Genomic DNA, 27,428 nt, shown 5'->3' with positions numbered 1-27,428 from the left:
CTCCTAATCTTCAGCTGTTGTAGTAAAATCAGATACGGAGAGTGAAATAATTGCATTCTTCTTGCTTGCATGAAGACGCATAATGTAAACTAATCGCGCCCAAAAAATGATAAAGATGTTTATAACAGCTTCCAAATAAATATAGCGTACTATACGATAATTGTAAAGAGCTTTACTTTGTAGAATTCTATAATAAGGGTTTGAAGGAATAACTTACAAATTTCCTTTGCTTTAAGTCCACTTTTTATATTTAAATATTTTAATAATTCAATGACATGTTTCGTCTAACATAGACATTTTCAAACTCTCAACCATAAATATTTTCTTAGTATTAACAAGAAAAAGATCTTTTTCATAAATTTTCGGGCGCGACATCTCGGAAATGGCTAAATTTAGGAAAAGAAACTATTGGAAACTTTTGAAGAATATTTTGGCACCCCTTACAAAAAAGTGGTGGGGGGAAACTAACCAAGCGTACGATTCTGAAACCGTTAAAAATAAATTCCAACGGAGAAAAAGGAAATAATCTATATCTCGACTAAATCCCTTCAGTGATCACAGAAGATAAGTATAGTAGAGTCACAGTAATCCGAACATTCAGAAGTTCAATACGGCCAGTATTCCATTCCGCCCGCGATTTCCATACCGCTCCGAAAGCTTGTGCGATTATGTTCATTCAAAAATGATATATATGTATAACGTACATAAATTTAATTGTAGTTATTCTATATAATCCAAGTAATTCGAATATTCCAGTGACATGGTTGGGTTTTTAATAGTGCTGGATTAGTCAAACTCTACTATAAGTAGGTGATATAATTGATAATTGATGATTACTAATAGACAAATACATTATTTTTAAGAGAAAATTTAATTAACTAAAATAATATTTTGCTTATAAGTGCACAATTTAAATAAAATCTTATTTATACTAAAATTTAAATCAACCAAAATACAACGGTTATAAAAACTGCCTGGTTTGCAATTTGTTTTATTTTCAGATGATTTCAAAAAGGAAGCTATTCGAATGGGATTATATGCAATATCTCAGAAACTTGTTTAATTGCAAAATGAATCAGGTCAAAAAATGCTTACGAATATTCCTATTAACTCCTCTAAAAAATTTTATGGATACGGGCTTGTTTAAAGATGTTACAATGAAAAACACCAAGAAGAAATTACTCTCTTGGTTTCCTTGGAGATTTCTGCGATACTGCGGAATATTTCGGGAAACGTTAAAACAATAGTTTTAACAAATATTCATAAAGAGGGGAAGGGTGCAACCAGGTTAGTTTATGAAGAAAAGTAGACACTATTTCAGAAGATCAAAATTGTTAGCAAAAAACTTTGAAAAACAACAAATACCACGTTATGATTGAAAGCAAATTGCAGAGAAAATGTTGATATAAATCTAAATACTTCATCGGCACTCCTATCCATTTTATCTTTTAATCTGGTACCTATTTGTGCCTAATATTTCGGAAACGAAGATTTAAATTAATTCTATACCTACAGTCCTGATACTTAAAGCTCTGATAATCATCAGGAAATTCGCCACAAGAAAATTACATTTTATTTTTGTAAATAGCATTATTTTGAATAAAAATGACATTTTTAGTTCGATAATTTTACAAGAGATGGATTGACGAATGTCAAAATAATATTTCTGTCAAAACAAATAAATATGTCAAAATTTTTGATAGAATATAAGCGTAAATTATTACTGTATACAATATTACATAAATATTTGTCGTAAAATTTAACAAAATATATTTGAAATTAAGAATAAGATAAAAATGAATAAATATTTAATAAAAAGTTTAAACATAACCGAAAAAAAAATTATATTTTATAAAAATGCCAAATTAATGTAAAATCTTATAAATAATAGAGTATTTATAACAAAAAAAATATAATACAATAAATAAAAATGTTTCAACAAACGGAAAGTTCTAAAGGTTCATTCTTGGAGCAGACCAAAGCTGCTAGAGAAGAAAGAGCACTTGAAAAACGCAAGGAATTAGCTGCTACACAAATTCAAGCATACATTCGCGGATGGCTAGCTAGAAAAAGATTTGAATTGATAATATTGTAAGTACATTCTTAACAAATCACACAATCATAACTCCTTGGCCTCAAGTTTTAACAAAGAATACGAAATCTCGAAGAATTTTGGGATTAGTTTCTATAATCACAACCGATTTACTTTCCTTTGGTAAAAAGTATGGAAATAAACATCCAGTTCATTTGTCCGAGTCGGTCCAATCGCCTAATAGTTGTGTTCTTTTGTTCGAAATTATCCAAAAAATATAAGTTTCATCAAATTTCAAAATAACACTATTTTTGTGATTTTCTCGATTTGTTAAAGGGCAAGTATCCCTTAAAAAAATTGTGAAATGTTTTTTTCTTATTTGAATAATTTTCTGAGGTAATGTTGAACCAAAAAAAAATGTAGCTGTTACAGTCGTGACGAGGAGGAGACTCATCTTCTCTGTCACTGCCCAGCTCTTGTCATGAGGAGATGGACTTACTTGAGCCAGCCTCTCTTTGACGACCTCTCCGACCTAAAGTCAGTTGACGACGACGTCAAAGCCCTCCTGCTGTTCTTAAACAGCTCCAAATGGTTCATGGAATAATGGACGGGGATGGACCAACCCATTAACGGTATCACAACGGACCCTATGGCCAAAGTGTGTCCCACCTCAGGACAGCCACTCTAACCTAACCTAACGATTGAACATGTAGTTAGTTGCCTCTAATATCGCTCAAACGTGTTTAGCCTAACTTGTAAAACCTAAATAATGATTATATAAACCACACTCACACATTGAACATTCCATGAAATTATTTGTTTATCTCTTACAGAAATGAATTCAATAACATCCTAGGAAATGTCGATGAAAATATAATATTAAAACCAGCGATAGATATATATCATACATCATCTCGATTTTTAATAATATGGCGTAAAGATCGTGATTTAGAGAAATTTGTAAATTTATGTCGTTACTTAATAGCATCATTGAATTCAGAATCACCAAAATATAGTTATGTGGGTGTATCATTAAATAAAGAATTTGCTGTACCATGGATTGCACATATTAAAAATATTTTATGGAAATGTTGTATATATTTGGAAGATTTAAAACCAGAATTACCATCAAATTTAAAGCATATTGTTGTGTTGTTGCATACATTGGTTGCATTCACTGCAACAAATACATGGATTATTTTAACTACAAAAAGTATGGAAATATTAAATCCTGGTATGAATCAATTATGTGCAAATATTTTAGGTGATTTATTTCATAAAGGTTTTTATATTACGTTAAAGGTGAGTTAATTTTATACACCCTAAAAATAATTTAGGGATGGGCTATTCTTTCAAAAGAATCGATTCACTTAACTGCAATAAATCAATCTAGTAAGAATCGATTTTAAAAATTGTAAAAATATATTTTATCCTACACTTTTGAATTTCATAATGATGAAAAAAAAAACCAAATTGTCTAAAACATTGTTTTATTTTACTCTTTTACAAATATAAAACAATGCGCGGCTGAAGTTTCACAAATTCGCCAATAGGTGCCAATAGGTGCCAATAGGAGATTCTTAACTAAAGGATCATGTAAAATCGAGCTAATAAAGAATCCTTAAAAAAAGATTGCCTTTTCATACCTCATGGATCGATCTTGGCAGAATCGAATCTAGATCGCCCATCCCTAAAATAATGTAAGTTAGATTATAGCTACTCTCCTATAACATACATTTAACATTGTAAATTTAGCCACAGGCTAAAGTTTTAGAAACATTGTTTTGTAATAGTGTTAAAAATGTTTTATGATAGCTTACAATCAATCCAGTGCCATGAGATTATTTGCGCAGTGTGAAATGTCTCGAAATATGATTTCTTACAAATATCACAGAAATACCAGAATTTTAGTTAATAATTATATTAGCAATAAAAATAATTTTCTAAATATGTTTCAGTCTGTATTACATCGTGGTTTAGGTCGTACTAAAGTAGCGTTAAAACATATATCATTATCAGCGATAGTTACATTGTCATTACGTCCATTAATTTCATCAAATTATTCAGAAAAATTAATGACAATGTTCTTAATACATATCTTATCAGTGCCAGCTTTAATTTATCATTTGAATTTAATTGCACCTGAGGTAAGTATTCAAATATTTTGAACCTTAAAGGATTGAATTGTAATTCATAATATTAATCCAATGCATAATTTAAAAAAATATATGTGCCGCAGCTAACTAGCTTAATTAGCTTCAATAGATCTTTTTCACATTTTTTTTTCTTTTTTTTTTTTTTTTTTTTTTTTTTAAATGAAAGTAAATGTCTTGATAAATGGGTTAATTTTTTTCTCCGATTTTTTTGAAGCTATATGACCGAGAAAACAGACAATGATAATCATTAAAATTCAAATTGGCGAAAATGATTCGGAAACACACGATGTTACACGAAGGTTGGTTTGACTTCATTTAAAGTTGATAATAATGATATATTAATACGACTGTTGACATTGTTTTATTGCGATTGCTTGTCGGATTGACATCACAGATCACGTGCGCGGTGGAACAAAAAAAAATCGTTTTAAATTATTTCAAATATTGTGACTTTTTTACAATTTTTTTCATAATATTTTGCTGCTCGACCTAAAAAATTATCAAAAAGCATTTCTGTTTTTCATGAAAAAGGTCTATTCTAGTCTAGATCTCTTATAAATAATTCATTTAATGCGAATATTTATCTGAATTTTCTTTTTCCAGTGCATTTCCATGATAGTTAGTTTAAACATATTAGTTAAGAGTGTGGAATTATTATCCAGTGATCAAAACATGCGTATCGTATTTAATGCACTTGAAGGAAATTATGCGTTATGTTTATTAGCAAATTTAGTACAATTATCATATATTGAACGTGAAGAATCATTAAATGATAAATTTATTCCTAATTTTGTGGTGAGTAAATTTAATCGTCTTAATTTAATGTCTAAAACAATAAAAAAATTATTTTATTTATTTGATTTTATTTTACAGCATGTATGTACAAGAATCTTAGAAAGTTGTGGTCGGTATGTTTCAAGTAAACAATCAAGTTTAACACATTGGCATCCAGTACTTGGTTGGTTTGCACAACCACCAGATGAGGCATTACAAGCATCTATTCCTCATATGAAACATCAACTACGCTTATTATGGCATTCGAATATGGTTAAAACGTTATTAGGTTCGTTCTAAATAATTTCTTTAAATCTGTAATTCAGAGCGTTTATCGAAATACTTAACTAAGTGATCGAATTGATTAGCCCTGATCGTACGCCTGTAATCTACGTTAACTTTATTTTAAATATTTTTAGGAAATCTTTTAAATCAATTAGTTGATGGCGTAGAACAACAGAATATAATTCAAATAGCAAATGAACAACATCATTTGAGTGGACCAAGTAATTTAATACGACGTGCATTAGAATCACGTACAAAAACATCGAATCAATTAAAAATACAATATAAACTAGGCGGTAACGAGTGCAGTTCAATTGCATTGATATGTTCAATGTATCAAACAGCCTTGGATACATTAACACAATTACGTTTAGATATATTAACTGGTATCTGTTATCAGGAGCATATTTTATATGATTTATGGTTATTTTTAACAACATTAGGTCCATGTTGTGGTCTTAAATCTTTTATTGATTTATTAATGGTTAATGTTAAATGTTCGTCACCGGAATTTCAAATGTTACAATTATTTTGTGATTGTACAACACATTGTGTTACGTAAGTATGCTATTTTTATACTTTGTGGTACTATTAAAAAAGTACCAGTAGCAAGAATTATTATTTAAAAAAAAAAACATTAGCTATTATTTGATTGATTTATTCCATCCAGCCTTTTACGGACCAATTTTTATAGAACCCTCGTAGCTTTCAGGTCCTTCAAATTATTTTAGAGTCGATGTCAGCCAAGGAAACAACTTTGACAGAACAGTTTGCTACATTAGCTTGGCTGACACCGACTCCAAAAATAACAATAATTTTAACTGCATTATATTATCGTTATTTTTTTACTTTTTAGTGCATATTAATTTGTTTTGGAAAAAATTTTCTCTTGAAGTCGGTTTTCTTTTTGTTAAAAGTTGTTTTTGTAATTTTAACTTCCGAAATATTGATAAAAACTTCCAACTTTTTAATTTTTAGGATTCTTGATGATATTGAAATGTATGAACAACAAAAACCTTTCAAATTAACAGATATTGTGAAATTATCTGGTTTTTTAAATCAATTTTTGTATAAAATTATTATGGGTAATATATTTGGTAAGTTTAGACTTTTGTAAGAACTCTTAATGAAAATTTAATTGATCAGAAAATTTAATTATTTTGAATTTCTTATAGACTTAAAACACATTCAATCTAATCCATTATTCCAATCGTTGCATATTTTATTAATGGTTTTGTATCGACGTGATTGTCGTCGGCCATATAGTCCACCAGGTCATTGGTTAATTAAAGATATTAAAGTTGCATCATTTATGTCAGATTTAGAACGTGGAAAAAAGGCACCATTAATGTTATTAGTACGAATGCCACATGTGATTCCGCACGATGAACGAGTACGATTATTTCGTAAAAATGTTATAAATGAAAAAACAGTTTTGGGTCTTACAGAATCAGCATGTGCATCACCTCAATCAACATTAATTACTATTCATAGGTACGAGAGATCTTCTAAATTTTTGTAAACGTCAAATCGTTTATAAATAGATTTAAATTTTTTATAGGAATCGAATTGTTGAAGATGGCTATAGACAATTAGCTGCATTACCACCACAGGCATTAAAAGGCGTTATACGGGTACGATTTATAAACGAACAGGGTTTAGATGAAGCTGGAATTGATCAAGATGGTGTATTCAAAGAATTTTTAGAGGAAACGATCAAGCGTGTTTTTGATCCATCGTTAAATTTATTTCGTGTTACAAATGAAGAACGATTATATCCTGCACCAACATCATATTTACAAGAAAACCATTTACAATTATTTGAATTTATTGGTCGAATGTTAGGCAAAGCTGTTTATGAGGTATGCTTTTACAATATCTGATCGTGAAGGTAGCTTAACAAAAATAATTCGACCTAGTGATCCTAATATGTCGATTCATTTTCCCAGCTGCTTCTTTTCATTTTATAATGATAAAATAATCTTAGGGGATTGAATCTCGAGAATGTAATACGGCAGTGTATGTGATTTCGTATATTTTTTATACAGTGCAACCTCGATATAACGAATCTGAAGGGAACCAGTAAATATTCGTTATATCAAGTAATTCGTTGAACTGAGGTTCGTTATGTTGAGGTTAGATTGGTCTAAAATTCGTTATAAAGAGGTAAAAGAATAGTTTTATTCACCTCAATATGTATTACGTACTTATACTAATAAATGATAACACATTTTTATCAAATTACTACATATGTATATGTATTTGCTATGTATTTATACTATTTCTTGATAGTTGAAAATTCGTTATATAGAGGTTGTACGCAAAGAATATTCGTAATGTAGAGGTATATTTTATATTGACTATTATGGACAATTCAAGGGGATTACGAAAAATTCGTTAAATCGAGGAAATCGTTATATTGAGGTTCGTTATATTAAGGTTGCACTGTACAACAGCATTTTTTAGCAATTTACTGCAGATCCTAGCTCTTCATTGTTGGCAAAACCTTTAACTTCAAGTCATTTTTCAAGTTTGAAAAGACCAAATAATTGGAGGAGTTGTAAGTTTGGCCAATATGATTGTTGTTCGATAATTTTTTTCAAACAATTCGAAATTAGCCTCGTAGAAAATGAATCTATTTAATTATCTTGGAAGTTTTATTTTTCTACAATATTTTTTACAGGGAATTGTGGTGGAGGTACCATTTGCATCATTTTTTCTAAGTCAAGTATTAGGTCACACACAGAAAGCTTTATACAGTGCAATGGATGAATTACCATCATTAGATCGGGATTTATATAGAAGTTTAACATTTATTAAACATCACGAAGGTGATGTTGCTGATTTGGATTTAATGTTTAGTGTTGATGAAGATGTGATGGGTCGAATTGTTACGCATGAATTAATTCCTGGTGGTAAAGCTATACCAGTTACAAATGAAAATAAGTGAGTTTTATTATCATATAGAATTTTTATGCATACGGTGTCGAAGTTCAAACATGAAATTGTATTTTTTTCAATTAAAATTTGATTTTTTTGTAAACTTTTAACGGTTTCGTTTACCACACTCATTGTAAAATACTCGAAATTTCTTTTTAGAATTAATTATATTCATTTGATGGCACATTTTCGAATGCATACTCAAATAAAAGATCAAACGGCGGCTTTTATCAGAGGTTTCCGTTCTATTATTAATCCGGAATGGTTATTGTTGTTCTCAACGCCTGAAGTAAGTAACTACAATTATTGAAATTTCATTCTGTTTTTTGTTAACAAATATATTGATTGTGTTTCATTTTTTAGCTACAACGGTTAATATCCGGTGATAACGTGCCATTAGACTTACGTGATTTAAGACGACATACTCAATACTATGGTGGTTTTCATGATTCTCATCGTGTAGTCAGTTGGCTGTGGGATATTTTAGATAAAGATTTTACTGAAGAGGAACGTACATTATTTTTAAAGGTTAATAACTTAGAAATATTCCATTTTACTTCCAAAGACCATTCTATTTTATTGATAATTCAGCAAGATAGAAAATAGAGATACATTAAACCCCCCCCAAAATAAAGAATTTTTTAATGGGTCAAAAATGAAGCGAATTCAAAGGGTTTCAATCAACTAGATAGGTTTAAGAACTTGTGGTCTTTTTCCGTATTTATTTCATTTTTTATTCTATAAAAATTTAAGAAATTCTTTTTTTCTAGTTTGTAACCAGTTGTTCAAAGCCACCATTACTTGGTTTTGCACATTTAGAACCACCATTTTCAATTCGTTGTGTAGAAGTTGGTGACGATGAAGATACCGGCGATACAATAGGTAAGGTTATTAAATCATATATTGCAATGGAAAAATACCTGAAAATTATCTTCATTTTATTTAGGAAGTGTTATACGTGGTTTTTTTACAATACGTAAAAAAGATCCATTAAATCGATTACCAACATCGTCAACATGTTTTAATTTATTAAAATTACCAAATTATCATAAAAAAAGTACGTTACGTGAAAAATTACGTTATGCTGTTACTTGTAATCCTGGATTTGAATTGTCGTAATTCATTTGTGATCAATTTTCTTCACTTAAATTTCAAACTATAAACAAAAAAAATAATTTTATTAAAATATCATTAGTTTAAAAAAAAAAATGTATTGTATACAGTGATTATGTTTTAAGTTGGAAAAATAATAATTTATGTTTGTTGTTTATTGTGGTTATACCTATATCGAACGATGCAAAATGAATGTTCTAGTTTGAAATTCTAACGATTTTTGCTTCCTTTTTTATGAAGTAAAGGAAGTATTCTAGTTATCGCGAAACATTTCAGATTTGAAATTTCAATTGAAATATCCATGTTGAGCATCTTCGTATCCATTTTGACGTCGAAATGAGCGAATGTTATTGTTGAAATTTTGAAATTAAAAAAGTTCTAACATCTAGTTGTACACGTCCTTTCTTTAGGACGTAAATGTGGTCTTTTATAAAGGGTCAAAACACGCATCGAAATTAGAACATAAATCAGTTAAGATACATGTTCCTAGTTTGCGACATTTTCTTCTTTTTATTTGAATATTTTGGGTATTATAAATCATTTTTAATGATTTTGCGTTAATTTTCATATTTTAATTCAATTATTATAAGGACTGGAGGTCTAAACATTGGTTTTTTCTTCATGTAAAGTTGTTTAGCAGAAATTTAGCGTACCATAACGCATAAGAATAAAAAAATTCGTCAATATATTTTTCACTTGTTAAAGGTTGATGAATTCAACTTGTTGAAATTTGCACAGTTCAATAAATCAATTAAGGATTAATTAAGAATCAAGGTAATAAACTAGAAACTTTAACGAAATCAGAAAACTAATAAAACACTTTTGTGTCTAGTAACTACAAGTAGAAATTCCGAAACTATTTTTTACCATAGATTTCGACATAAGATAGTTAAGTACGTCGAATTTATAAAATAAAATTATATTTCAATGAATTTTGAAATATATTATATCAAGGCTATTTGTTTTAAAATCTGATATCATATTTTTAACCAAATAAATTCGCTAGATATAAACTTTTGAATCAAAAAAGTATGGGTACCTATGCTAAACTTTTTTTTTTTTTTTAATTTTTTAAAGAATGTTTGTGCGTTTACGCGTAATCTATGATTGTCTGCTTAGCGTTGAACGATATCATCTATCTAAGCAATATGCTAATTTTATTAAAAATGAACCAAGGCAAATTTGTGTGTACAAAAATCTTGCATAGCTGTCGACCTCATCATTATACAGTAGAACCTCGATAACTTAAACCTCGGTAACATAAAAACCTCTGTTACTTCAAAAAATACTATGTTCCCTTCCCATCAGAGCCCAAAACCTCTATAACTTAAAATACGCAACCTCTATAACTTAAATAAATAATCTCTGTATAGACCCTCAGTAACTACATAGAAACATGTACATACCTCTATATTAACTAGGGTACATAGAAAGATGTACATACCTCTATATTAACCTTTACCTAACATAGACCCTTGATAACTTAAAACCTCTATAACTTAAAATATTTTGTGTTTCCCTTGGACTTTAACTTATCGAGGTTCTACTGTATTACAATATTGGCGTAGTCTTTGTCTAGGAGACAATACTGTAGTGCCTAGGAGATTTTCCTACTGGTTTATCACTTCGAATCGCATAACATGCGTAGTATACGTTTTCTAACCGAAAAAATATGTAACAAGATGTAAACATATTGTAACAAACATGTTTTGGAAAACTGTGAATTAATTCGGCAGCAGACCCTACACTTAATTTTCCTGATATTTAACGTGTTAACAGTTTAACTACCGAACAAAAGTTGTCAGAGATACGCAATTTCCTTTTCATATGGAAAAGTGATATCGGTTAATAATTTTCCGAAGCTTTGATTTGTTACAGTTAAAAAGAATTTTTTATAGACACAACGTTCTAAAGACCATAATTTTCGAATTTCGTAGACATTGATATTGTCTACTTGAGAAGTCAGAATTTATAAACAATACATAGTCTACGCGTAAATTATAATTTATAAAGTAGGGCACAATCAAATTTTATGTAAATCAACATATTCTGTTTACTTTTGGTGCTAATAAATAAAATATGTAAAGCCAATAAAGTCTAAATGTAAACTACTTATTAAAATATAAGAAAATAATATTTATATTTATAGATAAGACCAAAAAATTATGTATCCAGTACAGTACCGAAGCTGAATTAGGAGGAGTGATCAAGAATGTTTCTCGACAAACTTTAGATCTACGCTAAAATATGCACTTTGTACAATTCATTCCACAGACTTTTGTTCCAAAGTTAAGTAATTCGAATATATAAAAGTTTGTCGATTATTACTCGATAGTACGAATTAGAGATACAGAGTACGGACTCTTATATATTCCGGCAGGCGATATAAGACTAACGGTTTTTAACCCCGAACAAAAAATAGGGGTGTTATAAGTTTGATCGCTATGTGTGTTTGTGACATCGTAGCTCTTAAACGGATGAACTGATTTTGATTTTTTGTTTGTACCCGAAACGACTAAAAAAGAGGCGATGGTCTTCAAAATCGGTTCAGTTTGGAGAAGGATATAAGGAGAAAAGTAATTTAATGAAGAGTGTTCTCAACTATATTTCAAGTATGGGTTTAGAGTTCCGTACCCCAAACATTTGTCGGTACTCATCGGTACTCTGTCGGTAGTCATTATTTTTTTTTCTTAATTTTCTAAATTTCATTTGTCTACGGATAATTTGCTTTTTCCTAAGTATTAACCTTCGCAAGGTATTTTAGCACTTTGTATTTCAAACAAAAATTGATAAAATTAGTTTTAGACAACGCATATTTTAGTATATATCTAAAATCCATCGTGACACATTCATGACCATTCTTCATAGCACAGCTCCGGTACTAGTATATTTATAAATAGATTGAAAAATAAAAAATTGTCCTGCTTAATATAAGAAAATTTATAAGACTGTTAAGGAGTAAGTTTAAAAAAAATTGTGAAATTTTTATTATGGCCTCGTTTACATCAGTTTGAACTGTGAACGACAATATTTAAATGCTGCAAAAATTTTAAAAAGAATATTGTGCATGGCAATCATCATATCACAAAAAATTAATGCCCAATATGTTTTCGCCGATAAATATTTAGATTAAATGTATCTAGAGAGGTACATTTGGTACTCTGAGAGAGTTGGTTACTCAAATTTGAGGAACAAAATCTGTTAACTGTTTCGTGGTATAAGAATCGAAAAATCCATGCTGTCAGTGTGAAAATTATTATTTTGCTCCACCACTTTTGAAGTGGTAACAATGTTTATTGTCTTTCTTCCCAGATTGATTTTGTAAAAATTTTGTTGTTTTTGAAATATTGTAAAAAAAAAAAAACAATTTTTTTATAATTCTATACATTACAAGCTTTGGAATGGAGTGAAAATCCTTAAGCAGCATCTGCCTAACAATACTAAGCAGTTTTATCCCATTTTAAAGTTTTACTGGCAAACCTCGGAGTGAAATATCTCGTTGTTCCAGTTATTTAAAAGTGTTGCGAGTAAATGTGCCAATTTTCAATTTGGAAATGTTGGTTTTTTTTTTGTTTCCTGACGGTTTAGAGTATACGAATCAGTCAATTGATCTCGTTACTAATATTTTGCGTAATCAACTCCCTTCAGAATCCGGTCAATTCGATATATGTATGTGAATTTGGCGACTTTTTAATAAGTGAGTACAAAGTTATATTATATTTGTTTGTTGTAAGTTGAATTGCAAATTATGTGCAGTGAAATTAGAAATATTTGATTTTTATATTAGAAGATGGGCATATTTGTTTGTTTATTATTATTTTTAGCAAGTTGAAATTTATATAATATGTATAGAAATTAAAAACAAACAGTAATGAGTGTCTATATTTCTTAATGTAAGATTATTTTTTATTTTGTGTAATATTTGACCAAGAATTATTATATAATAAAAAGTATATTATTTATTATTTCGAGTTTTGAAAAAAATTTCCATTTCCTATGTTTGAACATTTAACTGAATCAAGCGTGGATCTAAAACATTTTTAGCAATATGAAGCCTTGCTGGATACGTTTAATACAATTTGAAAATAGACTGAAGGCCAATGGCTTGTCTGCCAAGCGAATACTACGCCACGGCCACATATACGCTTTCTAAGAATCTACAATTTCAAAAACTTTAACCGAAATCCGTTTTCATGGTAAATATCGTGCGGAATCTATGTATGTGATACAGACTGGAGTCATTTTGTTATGGAGTCATTTTTTGTCTCAGTTAATCTACTGAGCGCTCATTAACAAAGGACTTAGTTCCGGCGTCTGGCACCCCATATAGGATAATACATTTTTTTTACAATACATGGTATTTGTTTTTATGCCGGTATAATGTATTACCTTTCCAATCAGTATGGTTCATAATGGCTGGACGAAACCATACATATTATCGAATTTTTTATTAAACGTAGGTACAAAGTCTTATTCTTAATATGTGATGTGCGTTTACTATCCTATAATCCTTTATCGAAAACCTTATGAAAATGAATTGTCATTTTTTATATGAATCTTTTCTCGAGTGATTAATCATCATTATTATTAGAAAGGACGAATAACAAATTTAAATTTCTTAGTCAACATTTTCTTAGAAATGTCAATGCAATTTCCACTAACAAAAGACTGGTTGGATGACGAAATAAAAGAAAATTTTCAGTTATAGATTTTTTTTAGAATAGACAACAAAAGAACATCAATTTGGGCAGTTAAAAATAATTCTGAGAAACAAAACAATTGAAAGATTATATATATTTAAAATAAATACCTATAGATGGCATATGAGTATATAATGCGGATTTTATACACAGAAACAAAACAACAGCGCAGCACATAACACAGCTGGTAAACTGGTAATATTAGAAAATCATAAGCTTGTGTTGTGCTAGCCTTGGTTGGCTGACTAACCATTGCCAGTCTTGTGAGGTCGTCTCCCGGAGAACGTTCTTTGTCTGTGAACATTGACGGGAAGACAATCCTATATATTTGTTGTTTTATCATCTTGTTCCCAAAAAAAATAAAAAAAGAGACAAATATTATTTATTTTTCTCAAAGTGAATTTAATTGTGGATTGTAATTAAAACATTTTAAATTATATAAGGTGTGTTTTTTGTATTTTAAAATAATATGTGACGATTTTTGGGAAAAATACATGATAAAAAGTTATAATTTTTTTTTTATCATTTTGTACATAATAAAATAGACTGATATTTTAGTGTTTTGTGTACAACAAAAAGCCAAACAAGAGCACGTTAATTAGATAAAATTCCGAATTAGTTTAAACTTGTGTGAGCTACTTTCTTAACAATATTTGGGTGTTTTAAAAAAAAAAAGTTGTGTTGTTTTGTAATCGTAAACATTCCAATTTAATTTAAATATAATTACCAGTTATTTTAATTAAAAAAAACTAGTTCTGCTTTTAAATATTCCCTTTGAACTTTTGCGGTTTCAAAAAAAAAAGTTAATGAAGTGATATCTGTTTTTCAAATAAAAATTTGTGCGACCAATTAATTGTCCATTTAGGGGGCGAAGTGTGTTCATGGCTGTGGTGGGCCCAAGTAGGCACTCACGGGTGTCAATGTCCGTCTCAATGTCGAGTTCGGGGGCAGCGCCCGGCGGTAATGGTGGTGCAACAGCACAACAAGCAATTCTTGCATCTCAACAACCCTACGCGTATCACCATCATACAGCATCAACGGGTGCCACTACACAACATGGGGCCCCTACTGCCGCTATTCCACCGGCTCAAGCACAACAGGCACATACACAACCGGATCCAGTTCAACCAGATAGACCCATTGGATATGGTGCTTTTGGAGTTGTTTGGTAAGTCACCATATATACCTACAACACAAAAACATTGTCTTATTTTAAAAATATATTTCTTGAATTTCTTGTTTACTATTTTTCAAACTTGAATCCTTTTATGTGGGTCTATAATGGTTTTTATTTAAGAGGGTAAATTTATTTTTAATTCCATTTGAAATAAAATGAAGAAATTTTTTAATTTATTTTTGTGACTCATGTAAAGGTAAATATGTATACACATCGGTCAATATAGACGAGCTATTATATTCAAAATTAAACGAATAGTTAAAATTGGAATCCTTCTTGATATTGATTTGAATGCATTAAAGAAAAGCTTTATTTAACTAAAATAAATTAATCCTTTGTTATCATACTTGTTTTCAAGGTAAATTGATCTTATAAGAAATTCACATTTTTTTTAGGTTTACCATTTTTTTGATAACTAGAATTGTAATCATTTGGGCAAAATCCATTAAGATAAAATTTTTGTTTAATTTGTCGATTCTATTTCAGAATGAATTTTTATTTTTATCCTTAAGCGAGTGAAGAAGCATTTGGATACCTTTTGTATTTTCAATTAAAAGAAAAAGTATATTTTACAAAGCTGTGGTATCCTGAGAGCTTTTGACGTTTTTTGCATTGCATGCATTTTTTGAAAAGCTTAAAATACTAGGAATTTGATAACGAAATATAAAGGTAAACCGCTCACATAAACTACGGCGTGTTTCAGTTGACGTCATTTAACTGTTTTTTTAAATATTGAAAGCTTTTATAAGAATTTTAAAATAGTTTGTAATGCAGTCTTAAGTCGGTGTATTTTAGAATTTTTCAACCTTGATATAAGTTTTGAATTCCAAATCCAACTTCTTATATTCCAAGCCAAAATAAATAAATTTTTATTCATTTACTTTGACCATAATATTTCTATAATTAAGTTTCTTTGTTTTGTGAAATATATTTCAATTTGTAAAGGATGTGTGTAACGGAAGTATTTTGTTTTTGTGGTAATTGTCTGTCGGTTAACAGTGATCAGGGGAGGAAGGGGTGTAGAGACTTATATAGGATCAGAAAGATCAAGTAAAATTTTTCTTCTTTTCAAAAGTAACTTGTAATGCAAATTCAACATTTCGTTGTGGGTATGATTCTTAGAAACCAGACCAATATAAATATTATATATATAATATTATAAAGCGTGGGGTGATTTTCAAGATATTTTATACTGGCTTTACTTATTATCTGCCAATAAAATATTTATAATAATTGAAACCTAGTACCGATAAAATGATTTTTTCAGATAGTCATAATTTCATTTTTCGGGTTGAACACAATAATTTCATATTAGAACATGAACAATGGAATAATTCACCGTTCAGTTAATAATGTTTTGATAATTTTGATTTACGAAACCTTTGATGTACTATTCTTGATTCATGGCTACATTGTTAGTTAAAAAAATATTTGATGCTTCTTTGTGTTTTAAAAAAATAAAACAATTATAATGTATTGTTAAAAATTCGACGACCGGAAATACTGACGATTCTTTTGATTATATTGGTTATTTCGGAGGTTGGTAGTATATGGTGATCTGTTTACGTTGATGAATAATTAACCATACATTTTTAATATAAAATATCTAGATCACGCTGTACTTTTTTAACCTAAAGGATTTTGTATGATTGTTTTTTGGTTGTTTTGGTCGCGTCATCGGCTTTCGGAACTTTTTTTTTTAAAAAAAGACATTAAATTTAATATTGTTATTCTTAATAATTACAAAATTTTTCATTTCAAATATAATTATAAATAATAAAAATAAAACAAAAAATGTGGTTAAGAATTACAATTTATTTATATTTTAATTTTTTTTGTTCGAGGTACCTACGAAATTATTTTTTATATTCTAAAATTTCCTACCGATATATTTTTTCTCCTCTATATTTTGATTGTTCTCAATCTTTCTTTTGCGGAAGCGGAAACAAAAAATAACAAATATTTTTATTGATTTCTTATGCGAAACTGTTTTTTTCAAGAAAATTCATAGAATGTGACGAAGTGTTTTTATTTAACCACGAATTAATTGAGAATTTATTCAAATGTCATGTCAAAAGCAACCCCCAGTATGCATACATACTTATGTTTGCACTGCGTCCAAAACTTAAGTATTTCAACATTTTGGTTTCAACATGTTTAAATTTGAATTGAACATAATTTTTTTTGTATTTATGATTAGAATTTCGAATATTTTCTTTAAAAAAAAAATGTAACACAAACCTTCCTAACACTACAGAAAAAAAAGAATGTATATGTACATCGTACAACAGGTAAAAAATGTATTTGCCTGTATTTTTAGTTTTTAATAATAGCATTCAAGAACGACCTTGTGTGTAAGCTGTAAGATTTTTTTTTCTGAGATACAATATAATTTGCAGGTAATATTTTTCTAATCATATAAAAAGATTTTTAAAAATTAAGGTAGTATGGATCTTCAACCATCTTTTTTTTTTAAAATTTTAAATAGCGTACAAAATTTAATACACACATTACCATAATTTATCATAATAATTAAACTGATTTTATAACAATTAATAATACATAAAATTCTATTACAAAAAAATAAATAGTATTTTGACCATTCATTTGATCAGTTATTGCAGTTATAATTCTTATATTATCGAGATATTATACTCTAGAAATCTCATGTATCATAATGAAAATTATAGATTTGGCAACGTTATAACGGTTTAAAGCGCCGAGTTATGGTTCTTTAAAATTTTCGGAATCGATTGTCTATTTTGCAAAAATAATGTTTTGTGATATATTAATTAAACTTGTCAACCGATGTCAACCACATCTGTTAATGATTTGTAAAGTTATCATACTCATAATGAAACATACGGAAATTATAGTGTGAATTATGATTAATCGATAATATTTTTCGATAATGGTCGATAACATGTATTTTTTTTATATATATAAATTCTTTAAGCTTTTGGTGCATTATTATGTGAACACAGTTTTTTTGGAAATATGAGAATTTCGATCTTGTATAAAGAATAACTTACGGGATCTCATTGAGTCAATGTAAAAAACTACGATTTTTAATTTTGAAAATTTCTTAAAAAAAGTCGATAAGGCACCCTCAAACTTGAATAAAACATTTAGATGCTTATCTTTAATATAATAAAAGGCTAACTGTTCTAAGTTTATTTTTATATTTTACCCATACTACCTTAAGTTTAAAATACTCAGTTTTTGTGTGTCTAAACATTTTAAAAGCGAACACATTCTAAATATTCGTAGTTTCTCATTTTACTTATTAATAACATTGTGTATTTCTAGAAGTATTTCTGTTGTAAATGATGGATTTCAAAGTAATCTGAAGATATTGTCATAAAAATTATTTACCTGAATTTGGTATTGAAAAAAATTTATTGCCCCTTAAGATGCGTATTATTAGTTGAAATTAAAAGACCTTAAATATGAAATCGTGATGTTGATGATACCGGAAGATCTCATCAAAATTCTTCATGTTCAAATACCTGAATATAAAGATTAGTCTAAAGTTCAATCGACCTTGTATTGTGGGTCAAATTTTTGTTTAGAGTAGACCGATTTATGAATAACATTATCAGACCCGAGTTTTTGGGTTTTCCAAATTATTATTACATGCAATGAAGAAACCAAAAAAAAAACAAGCCAATACTGTAAAGATGGTTAGGTGGCAAATTGTAGTAAAATTTATTTAATTAAACTCCGCTTGTAACAAATATTTCAATTTTAATAATATATAAAATAACACTACAAGCCTCAAGGGCCTCATGGCTTTTATATTTTTGGTTATTTATTTCATATTTTATGGTCTATTGCTACCTTCTTCCAAATCTGAATTCCAATCTTTCAAAAATCAGCTATTGCGGTCTCTATTCATTTATTTTTCGGTCACCCCCTTTTCCGCTTCTCTCTGATTCTTTCTGTAAATATTTCCCTCCTATTTTTTACATATATATGGCTCTCAAGATTTATAAAGCCTTGTCTTTCTTCTTGGAATTTGTATTTATTCCCATACGATTTATCGTTTTCAAGATATCAGAGTTTTTGTAAATGATGATCGCACAGAATTTTTAAAAACGCTAAGTTAACTAATCATTTTTAACATACTAAGACATAAACAAGTTAAAGAGAATTAAAAAAAAATACATGCGCATCAGGACTCGAACCCAGGCTTATAGAAATCATGCCTGGTGCGAGAGTATTTTTTTCAATTCTCTTTAATGAAGATATATAATCGGAAGGCTTGGACGTTTAAAATCGTATACAAGCTTGTGGAAAAATATCATAACTAATAAACATATACAAGTCGTCAATGGAGTTTTCCTAGGGTATTGTAAAAATACGTAAACTTTGATAAGGAACTTTTAGACAAAATTTCACGTTCTTTAAATCGGCCATAAAAATACTTTAGAGATATTTGCAATCAAAATTTTTTCAGACAGAAAAGCGTCTAAATTTGCATGTTTGGATTACACTAGAGATGTGAATTTTGTTATATTGAATTTTATTTAAGTTTGCTAAAAAGGTTTGTTAAGGCGTAACCAATTCCGTCCGCGGTTTGCTTAGGGTAGCGGGTTCGATTCCCGCTGCCGCTACAAAATTAATTTAGTTAATAATTGTGATGGGCTGGTGTAGTGCATGGTATATATATGAAGGAGGTGCACTCAGCCTCTGAAATTGAGGTGCTGATAAATCAAATTATCAGCGGAAAAGTGGTAAAACACATATATGGTATCACAATTGGCTCTATAGCCTAAGTATGTCCTTCGTGGACAGCCAATATAACCTAAACTAACCTTGCAAAAAAAAAGAGAAAGATGAAGGTGCCGTACTATCATATGGCGTATTAGAAGATTATTAATATTAACAGTGATCAAAAAAATTTTCTGTTAAAAACTTTTTTTTTTTTTAATGGAGAGAGAAAAAGACCTGATTATTTTTTAGTCAAATAAGTATTTTAATATAGTCCATTTATATTAAAGCTTTAACACATTCATCAAAAATTCATTTATACAAATTTGTTTCATAAAGTTTTTAGAATAAGTTTCATAATAATAATATATGTAAGTATTTAGTATTATACAAAGAAAAAGGACATTTTAAGATAAAAAATACACCACCACCACAACGATACTACGATCACGATCAGAGACAGTCAGACAGGCAGACATGTGTACATGTATAATATACGATATACATACATCTTTAATTCCCACCTGTTCGAATAAACGATGCCAGCTGTCCATTTTTATACAAAAATACAAAAAATTATAAAACTTATATATATAGTTTTTTTTTTTATTAAACCTCTATATATAGAGATTAGCTTGATACCCGCCCACTTCACTGGGCTTAAAAGTAAAAACCATCGCTTTATAGCCTCCACATCTCTTGATCTCAGTTATCCCCCTTCCATAACACTTGAAGGGATTGTTTACACAGCTAAAAGATATGCATATTCAATTTTTTTAATTGTAAAATAGTCATAATTCATTGAGTATATTAGAAAAGGTGGCTCTGAATTGTTTGACATTTACTATTTTAAATTTTTACAGAAATCTTTAATTTATGGTTCAAAATGAGGATCATTCTGCTCCATCTGTGATCATCATTTTGAACCAACTATTCTGATATACTCAATGAATTATGATTATTTTACATTTAACAAAACTGAAAACCGTGTAAATCAAGAAAGGGTGGAGGCTATAAAGCGATGGTTTTTACTTTTAAGCCCTGTGAAGCGGGGGGTATCAATCTAGTTATATTAATAAAGTAGCTTGTCGTTACTATGGTAACTTCCTGAAATAAAAGTCATGCACGAAGCGAATATTAATTTGTTAAATTCGTTTCGTTCGCATTCTTTTCCAAATCTCTAAATTTAAAATAAAATCTTAATACAAAATTTAATTGTTTCTCATTAATAAATAATAAATATTTATTAACTCACATTAAAAATAATTTGTTGTTTTGTTTATTATTTTTAATTAAGATAACGTAAATTTATTTCGACGGTTGTGATTGTAATCGACATGTAAGGCATAATTTTTATCACATTTTAGGTATTTAATTTTGGAATTTTTTATTTTAAATACTCAGATAAGGTTTTTATCAAATCAAAAATGCATTTACTTGTTTAAAAGAATTTTTCTGTACAAGCGTTCCTTTTATTTGCACCTGTTGTCCATGAATAATAAATTCGTACCAGTTCGTTTTTAATCACTTTCCACCGAGCAATTAAGCTGATTTTTAGGGCATAATATTTAAAGAAGTTTGTATAAGAACTCAATAAATTATATTATAATATCTTGGAAATAATTGAATAACAAACAGGGAATTATCAGGAAATATGATTGAACGGGAATTATTATGGAAATCAGGGAAATTAAAAAAGTATCAAAAAAATAAAATATATTTTTCCTGCGTTTTTTTGATTTGAATTACCTTAGATTTAATTTTTCCCAAATGTGAAGCATCTGTTCTTGATTATTTCGATTTCATAGACACCTGTTTTTGCTGATGACTGATTTTTAAAAAGGTATCAAGAAACACAATTTTGGAATAGTTAAGGTATATAAGACCCCAAAATCATAGTTCATTTTATGAGTAAAAAAATAATTCTTTCAGACACCGCTGAAAATCTTTCCAAAACAAAGAACATTTTATCCACAATTTTGAGAAATTTTCGACCAATCGTCAAATTAACCCGATTTGCATATTTTTGAGTCAAAATCACATGTTTTTTTGACGAAAAAATACGAACGGGTACTTACATAGCGTATAATTACTCTAAAAAGCGACGAAAGTTTTTCGCCAATGCATGCTAGACTATATTGCATTATCCTTTGTTCTGATCAATTATTAAAACATATTGAGGTCACATTATTATCACACAACTGAGACAAAAAAAGCATTCAATGGCAAAACGTTTTAATAATTAGACCTAATCAATAATAACAAATGTTCATAAAAAAAGGTCACACACATTTCATCCAAAAATTATTTTTTTTTTTCGTATTTTGTGGCCATGAAACATGCTAATTTTATAAATTTTTGTGTTTAAACACGTATGTTTTCTATAATATAACTGAGGCAATTGACTTGAGGTGCTCTAGTGGTGAGACTGGCTGGGTAGTAGGTTGGCATGTTTTGTAGACACTAGACAGAGGTAGAAGGTGGATAAATCTTTATTAGCCACACATCATACAATGTCTGATGCATGCATCACATGTGATTTTTTGACGAAAAGTGAGCCATTGGTGATGATGACGAATGACCTTGTTATTTTTAAAGTTTTTTAAAGGTCATATTTTCTTTGTGTGTACACTATGTACACTGAATAAGTTGTAATTTTAAAAAGATCCTGAAAATTTTAAAGAACCATAACTCGGCGCTTTAAACCGCTGAAACGTTGCCAAATCTATTATTTTCATTATGATACAGAAGATTTTTAGAGTATAATATAGGAAAATGTCGATAATATAGGAGTTATAACTACAATAACTAATCAAATGAATGGTCAAAATATTATTTTTTTTTTTGTAATATAATTTTATGTATTATTAATTGTTATAAAATCAATTTAATTATTATGATAAATTATGGCAATGTGTGTATTAAATTTTGTACGCTATTTAAAATTTTGAAAAAAAGGGTGGTTTGTTGACTACTCATACTACCTTAAGTAAATTCACTTGGGCTACATGAAGGTTTAATTTGTTGTGGACGAACCGAATAAAATTTTATTAAGACATATATAATTTATTACTATGCGCATACAACTATGACGTTTTACAAAAAGATTCAAATGATTATTATATACAAAAATTATTTGCTATCAATTTTAATGATAAGATATTGTTTATTTATTAATTATCATCGTTGTGTCATGTGGTAAAATTTTTTTAATTTATTTTGAAAATATTAAATATGTATTCAAATATAAACATTCCACGTCAATTTTCGTCCGAGTTTTTCTCAATCTCTTACTTTTTTTCACAAATAGAAAGAAAAACGCACAAAAAGAAATTTTTGGCATTAACTTTATTTTGATCCATGTTAACTAATATATCGGTTACAGCGACCAATCGTTATTGGAATTAGTCAGTAATCACGAATTCACGAATACATACTTAAACTTTGATATAAAAAAGTACATATCGCTTTTTAACCAGTATCGGTCATAATGACGAAATAAGCGATTTTGACTGTATATTATTCTGAAATAGAAACCTGCTTAAAAGATAAAAGTTTTAGAAAAAAGCTACAAAAGCTTAAATCAAACATAAAATTTGTAGAGACAAACCCTGACATGATATACATATTATTAGATTAAACAGTAGTCGTTAAAGAGGTTTGACTGTATTAAAAAAAAAAAACTAGTTACACATAATAAAATTTTATTCGTATAATTTGTAGTTGTCATACGTGTACTAATTAGACTAGAAATAATTACATTTAAATAAAACAAATTCATCAACTTGTTTTAAATAAATACACCTAAAAAATAGGTAGATATAGCTGCAGCGCTGAGCTCGTAGTTTCTCATAGTTGTCGTCTACTGTCCCCATCATCATCGTCATAATCACCTAGTAAAATACATCACACACACCACATCCAAAAAAAAAACTTATTTTTTTTTAGTTCAGTGACCAACAAAGTCCTATGACGTAGTTTATACCATGATATGTTTTTATAGGTAACAAATCTAACTATATACGAAGGTAAATGAACCAACTACAGCAAGCTGAAGCACAACCACCAACGGACCGAACAACTCTACTCCAATATAATAGAGTTGAGTTGAGCTACTCACTAAAAACTCTAGCAAGCCTAGCTAGGCTCTAGGTATAATATATTTAATATGTACTCTACAGGCATTAGTTATTATCATCAAGGCATATAGCGTGATGCTTGGTGTAGTTTTGTGTTGTAAGGTGGATGAGTGGTATTGCTGTAGTTATACAAGGTGTATCAAATAAACCTTCATCTAGGTAGTAGAGGCCCAATTATATGCAGAAATTAACTGTTGCCCGGTCCCGTAATAAATAAAAATAAAATAACACGCTAGTGGATGCTCCTAGTACGCAAGAACTGTCTAATAAAGTCTTTTAACTAGCTTGATTGACGAATCCGTCTTGGAACCTGGCCGTTTTTCATAAAGTTAGTCAAATTAATCAGTGACTCATTACAAAGAAAAACAACTCATTTTAATAGGTTCATTTATTGTCAGATATTTTTTTGGGAAAGAAATTTGTCATAGTTAAGATAAAACTTTAAAAAGGTGTTCAAAATTCTTTTAATCGTGCATGAGTAAACGTGGCTTACAGAAGACACGCATAGTTCTATATCTTAAATACGAGTAAAACAGTGGCAACCTAACCAGTTATAACCAAAAATACGATTAAGACAGAGAGACAACATTTTTTTTCTACCTATCTCATTACTATAAGAGAAACTATAGGTAGTCGAGTCGTATACCCGTCTCGCTTCCTCCTCTATGATCAATGCGGTCTTGGCCATGCCTGCTTTAAATGAACAATGGTAACTTTTTCAGTGATACACTCGGTATTTAGTGTAGTCTGTCTATACATATGTTTGTACCTAGGTAATGTTGCTGCCTGCACAAGTATTTCCAATGTTATTGTTTGTAATTTTTATGATTTCCTTCGTGTCAAATTACCATTTACCATATTATTTCATTTTGTACAAAAAATATTACCACTGTTTATACATATATGTATGTATATCTTCTCTACTCAGCTTTAGTTGTTGGTCGAATACCATTTTTATTAGAATGAAAACTAGTTTGATAGTTTAGGTTCTTGGATGAATTTAATCTCTTGTCTATCTCTCGAATTTAATTTGTTATTTATTTTTAGAATAGGGCTGTTGGCAAAATTTTATTGATTCAATTGACTTTCGTTATTGTATCAAAACAACGTGTGAAATCAATTTTTAAATAACATTCAAAACTACGAATTTAAGAAAGATTTAAATATACAAATTGAAAAGAGGGAAATACCACGTGATGACGTCATACTTGTGACTGCCATAGAGAATACGTATCAAAGGTTGTTTTGCAAGAAAGAGATAGATAAAATTCTTTATAAATGATTGCTGCATACTATGCCGAAAGATATTTCTATTCTATATTTTATAATTTATATTATCCCTATATATATATATATATATATATATATATATATATATATATATATATATATATTAAATGTGAAAGTAAGGTTGTTTTTTTTGTGACGCTTTCACGCAAAAATTATTCAATGCATTTGATTGAAACTATACTATAATATAGATCATACATCAGAGTAACACATGAGTTTTATTTAATGTATAAAGATATGTTAAAAAAATTAAAGTAAAACGTCATCTATGATCACCATTTTGAACCATAAATTAAATATTTCTATTAAAATGGTGAAAGTGATTAAAAATACAATTCATGGCCATCTGTTCTAATATACTCAATGAATTCTGACTATTTTACATTTTAAAAAATGATTTCGACTGTTATGGAAGGGGTATAAGTGATAGCAAGTGGGAGTGAAAACTATAACGCGGTAGTCTTTACTTTTAAACTCAGCGAAGCGGGTGGGTAGCAAGTTAGTAGAATAATAATTTTCAAAACACGAAGACTTGGACTAAAATCCAGCATGCCATAGTCATAATATATTGTGCTATCTGTCACGTATTCATCACTGTGTATGTCATGATATTACTCATAAAACTTGATTTATCAAAAAGAGTGCACACTACTAGAGGTCCGTTCAATAGATAGTGAAATCACCACCTGGCTATGAATCTATACAAGAGTAGGGTAAAATATTTGATTATTGAAATAGTATAATACAGTAAAGAATGGTGACGTGGCCGAATTTGTTCTTTTTGTGTCGGTGTATTACACTAGGTGTATGTAGAAAATGTCTAGTTTTATAACAAATTCTTATTTTACGGAAAAAAATAGATTGAAAAATTTTTAAATTTGGTTCTTCCCAGGGCCCAGAATTAACAATTTATTATATCTGAGAGAGCAAGATTAGACGAAAGATTATAAGGCTCAAATAATCGGAATAAAAATGTAAAAAAACAATTAGGAACCATCTAATATTGGCTGGGTTGCCTTCATAGCCACATACTGTCCAACTTTTGGTTATTGAAAATATAGATAAAATGGATGCATTTATATTTTTTTCGGCATTCTTCACCATTCTTGAAAAATACTTTTTTGCTCTCTAATTTGACTTCTTCCCCCCCCCCCCCCCACTTACAAACTATAATATAAAAAAATTGTATAATAGTAGAAAATTGTAGACATCATAATATATAAATAAAATTTGTATTTCGATTATCGTGATGAAAACAATATCATTCTATCAGAAAGTTAAAGGATATTTATTTCTGCCCGCGGTTGTAGTTTGTACTGTTCTCCTGTAACATTTTATGTTTACCCCTTGTCCGTCTGTGTGTCATTCAATCTAAACTTAATCTAATGATGAGATGACAACATTACATAAGCCAGTACTGTATCACAGGAGAAACTGACAATGTTATACGGGTAGTTCTACAAAACAGGGAACTTTCGGCGTACCTTCACCGTGTACCTTAACGTGTTATTTAGTCAGGTCGGCACAGTTAGTGGAGGAAGTCGCGTTGTAATCAGTTAAGTTCTCAGAATCCTGGTATGATAATTACTTCCGAAATATATTAGTATAGGTAATTTTAGTGTTTTGAAATGTAAGTTGTTTATTACACGAGGGCGGGCTTAGTTTTGCTTAATTTGTGTTGTTCTAATGTTCTAAATCGATGTTTCCTTTTAATATTATTTAAAAATTTTCTTGATCCTGTCAAATTATGTATGATGATACTAAGTACTATCCAGAATCTTGAGAAGTTTACTAAAAAATATTATTTATCTGTGTTTTCTTCGATTGATTGTAATGAGATTTGGCACAAATATAGTTTATAATAATAATTCTGGACTCAATTATTCTGTCAAATAATTCTGGACTAAAACTTAAAACTATTTTGATTGTTCATCTTAACACAGGTTCTTATAATAAAAAGACTAAGTTTCGCAACTAGAATTTACCAAAAATGTCGGTCCGAAATCAGGCCAATTTTATTCCTCAGTGTGTAGAACAACCCATATGTTCCATGTATATATATAGTCAGCCATTTTACTAATTAGATACATATTGGATTATTTAATATTA

General features: G+C 29.1%; 2 protein-coding genes across 5 annotated transcripts in view; both read left to right on the top strand.

Moving 5' to 3' along the window:
* The first annotated feature begins 1,888 nt into the window (after nt 1-1,888).
* LOC123294875 (ubiquitin-protein ligase E3B) lies at nt 1,889-9,312 on the top strand. Its single transcript, XM_044876058.1, has 14 exons — nt 1,889-2,091; nt 2,866-3,334; nt 3,991-4,179; nt 4,792-4,983; nt 5,062-5,251; nt 5,382-5,805; nt 6,226-6,344; nt 6,423-6,741; nt 6,809-7,109; nt 7,931-8,193; nt 8,347-8,476; nt 8,551-8,715; nt 8,958-9,069; nt 9,134-9,312. The coding sequence occupies exons 1-14, from the start codon at nt 1,931-1,933 to the stop codon at nt 9,304-9,306; spliced, it is 3,207 nt and encodes a 1,068-aa protein (XP_044731993.1). The 5' UTR covers nt 1,889-1,930; the 3' UTR covers nt 9,307-9,312.
* A 5,228-nt stretch (nt 9,313-14,540) lies between these two features.
* LOC123294772 (serine/threonine-protein kinase NLK) overlaps nt 14,541-27,428 on the top strand; it is a 160,659-nt gene continuing 147,771 nt past the window's right edge. For 2 of the 4 annotated variants that reach the window (XR_006535116.1, XR_006535115.1), the window contains exon 1: nt 14,543-15,168. Coding sequence is in view for 1 of the 4 variants with exons in the window: in XM_044875912.1 (XP_044731847.1) it covers nt 14,882-15,168 (287 nt within the window). In the remaining 3 variants the exon portion in view is untranslated. Of the gene's footprint in view, nt 15,169-27,428 lie in introns of all 4 variants that reach the window. The other 2 variants (XR_006535114.1, XM_044875912.1) reach the window with 2 other exon arrangements.

Source organism: Chrysoperla carnea, chromosome 3 (assembly GCF_905475395.1).
Source record: "Chrysoperla carnea chromosome 3, inChrCarn1.1, whole genome shotgun sequence".
Lineage (NCBI taxonomy): Eukaryota > Metazoa > Arthropoda > Insecta > Neuroptera > Chrysopidae > Chrysoperla > Chrysoperla carnea.
The sequence above is the reverse complement of the archived record's forward strand: the minus strand, read 5'-3'. Positions and strand labels throughout refer to the sequence as shown.

Coding starts and splice junctions, on each gene's coding strand:
- LOC123294875 (XM_044876058.1), top strand. CDS start 1,931: ATGTTTCAACAAACGGAAAGTTCTAAAGGTTCATTCTTGGAGCAGACC. Junction 4,180..4,791: donor TGAATTTAATTGCACCTGAG/GTAAGTATTCAA, acceptor TTCTTTTTCCAG/TGCATTTCCATGATAGTTAG. Junction 5,806..6,225: donor TGTACAACACATTGTGTTAC/GTAAGTATGCTA, acceptor TTTAATTTTTAG/GATTCTTGATGATATTGAAA.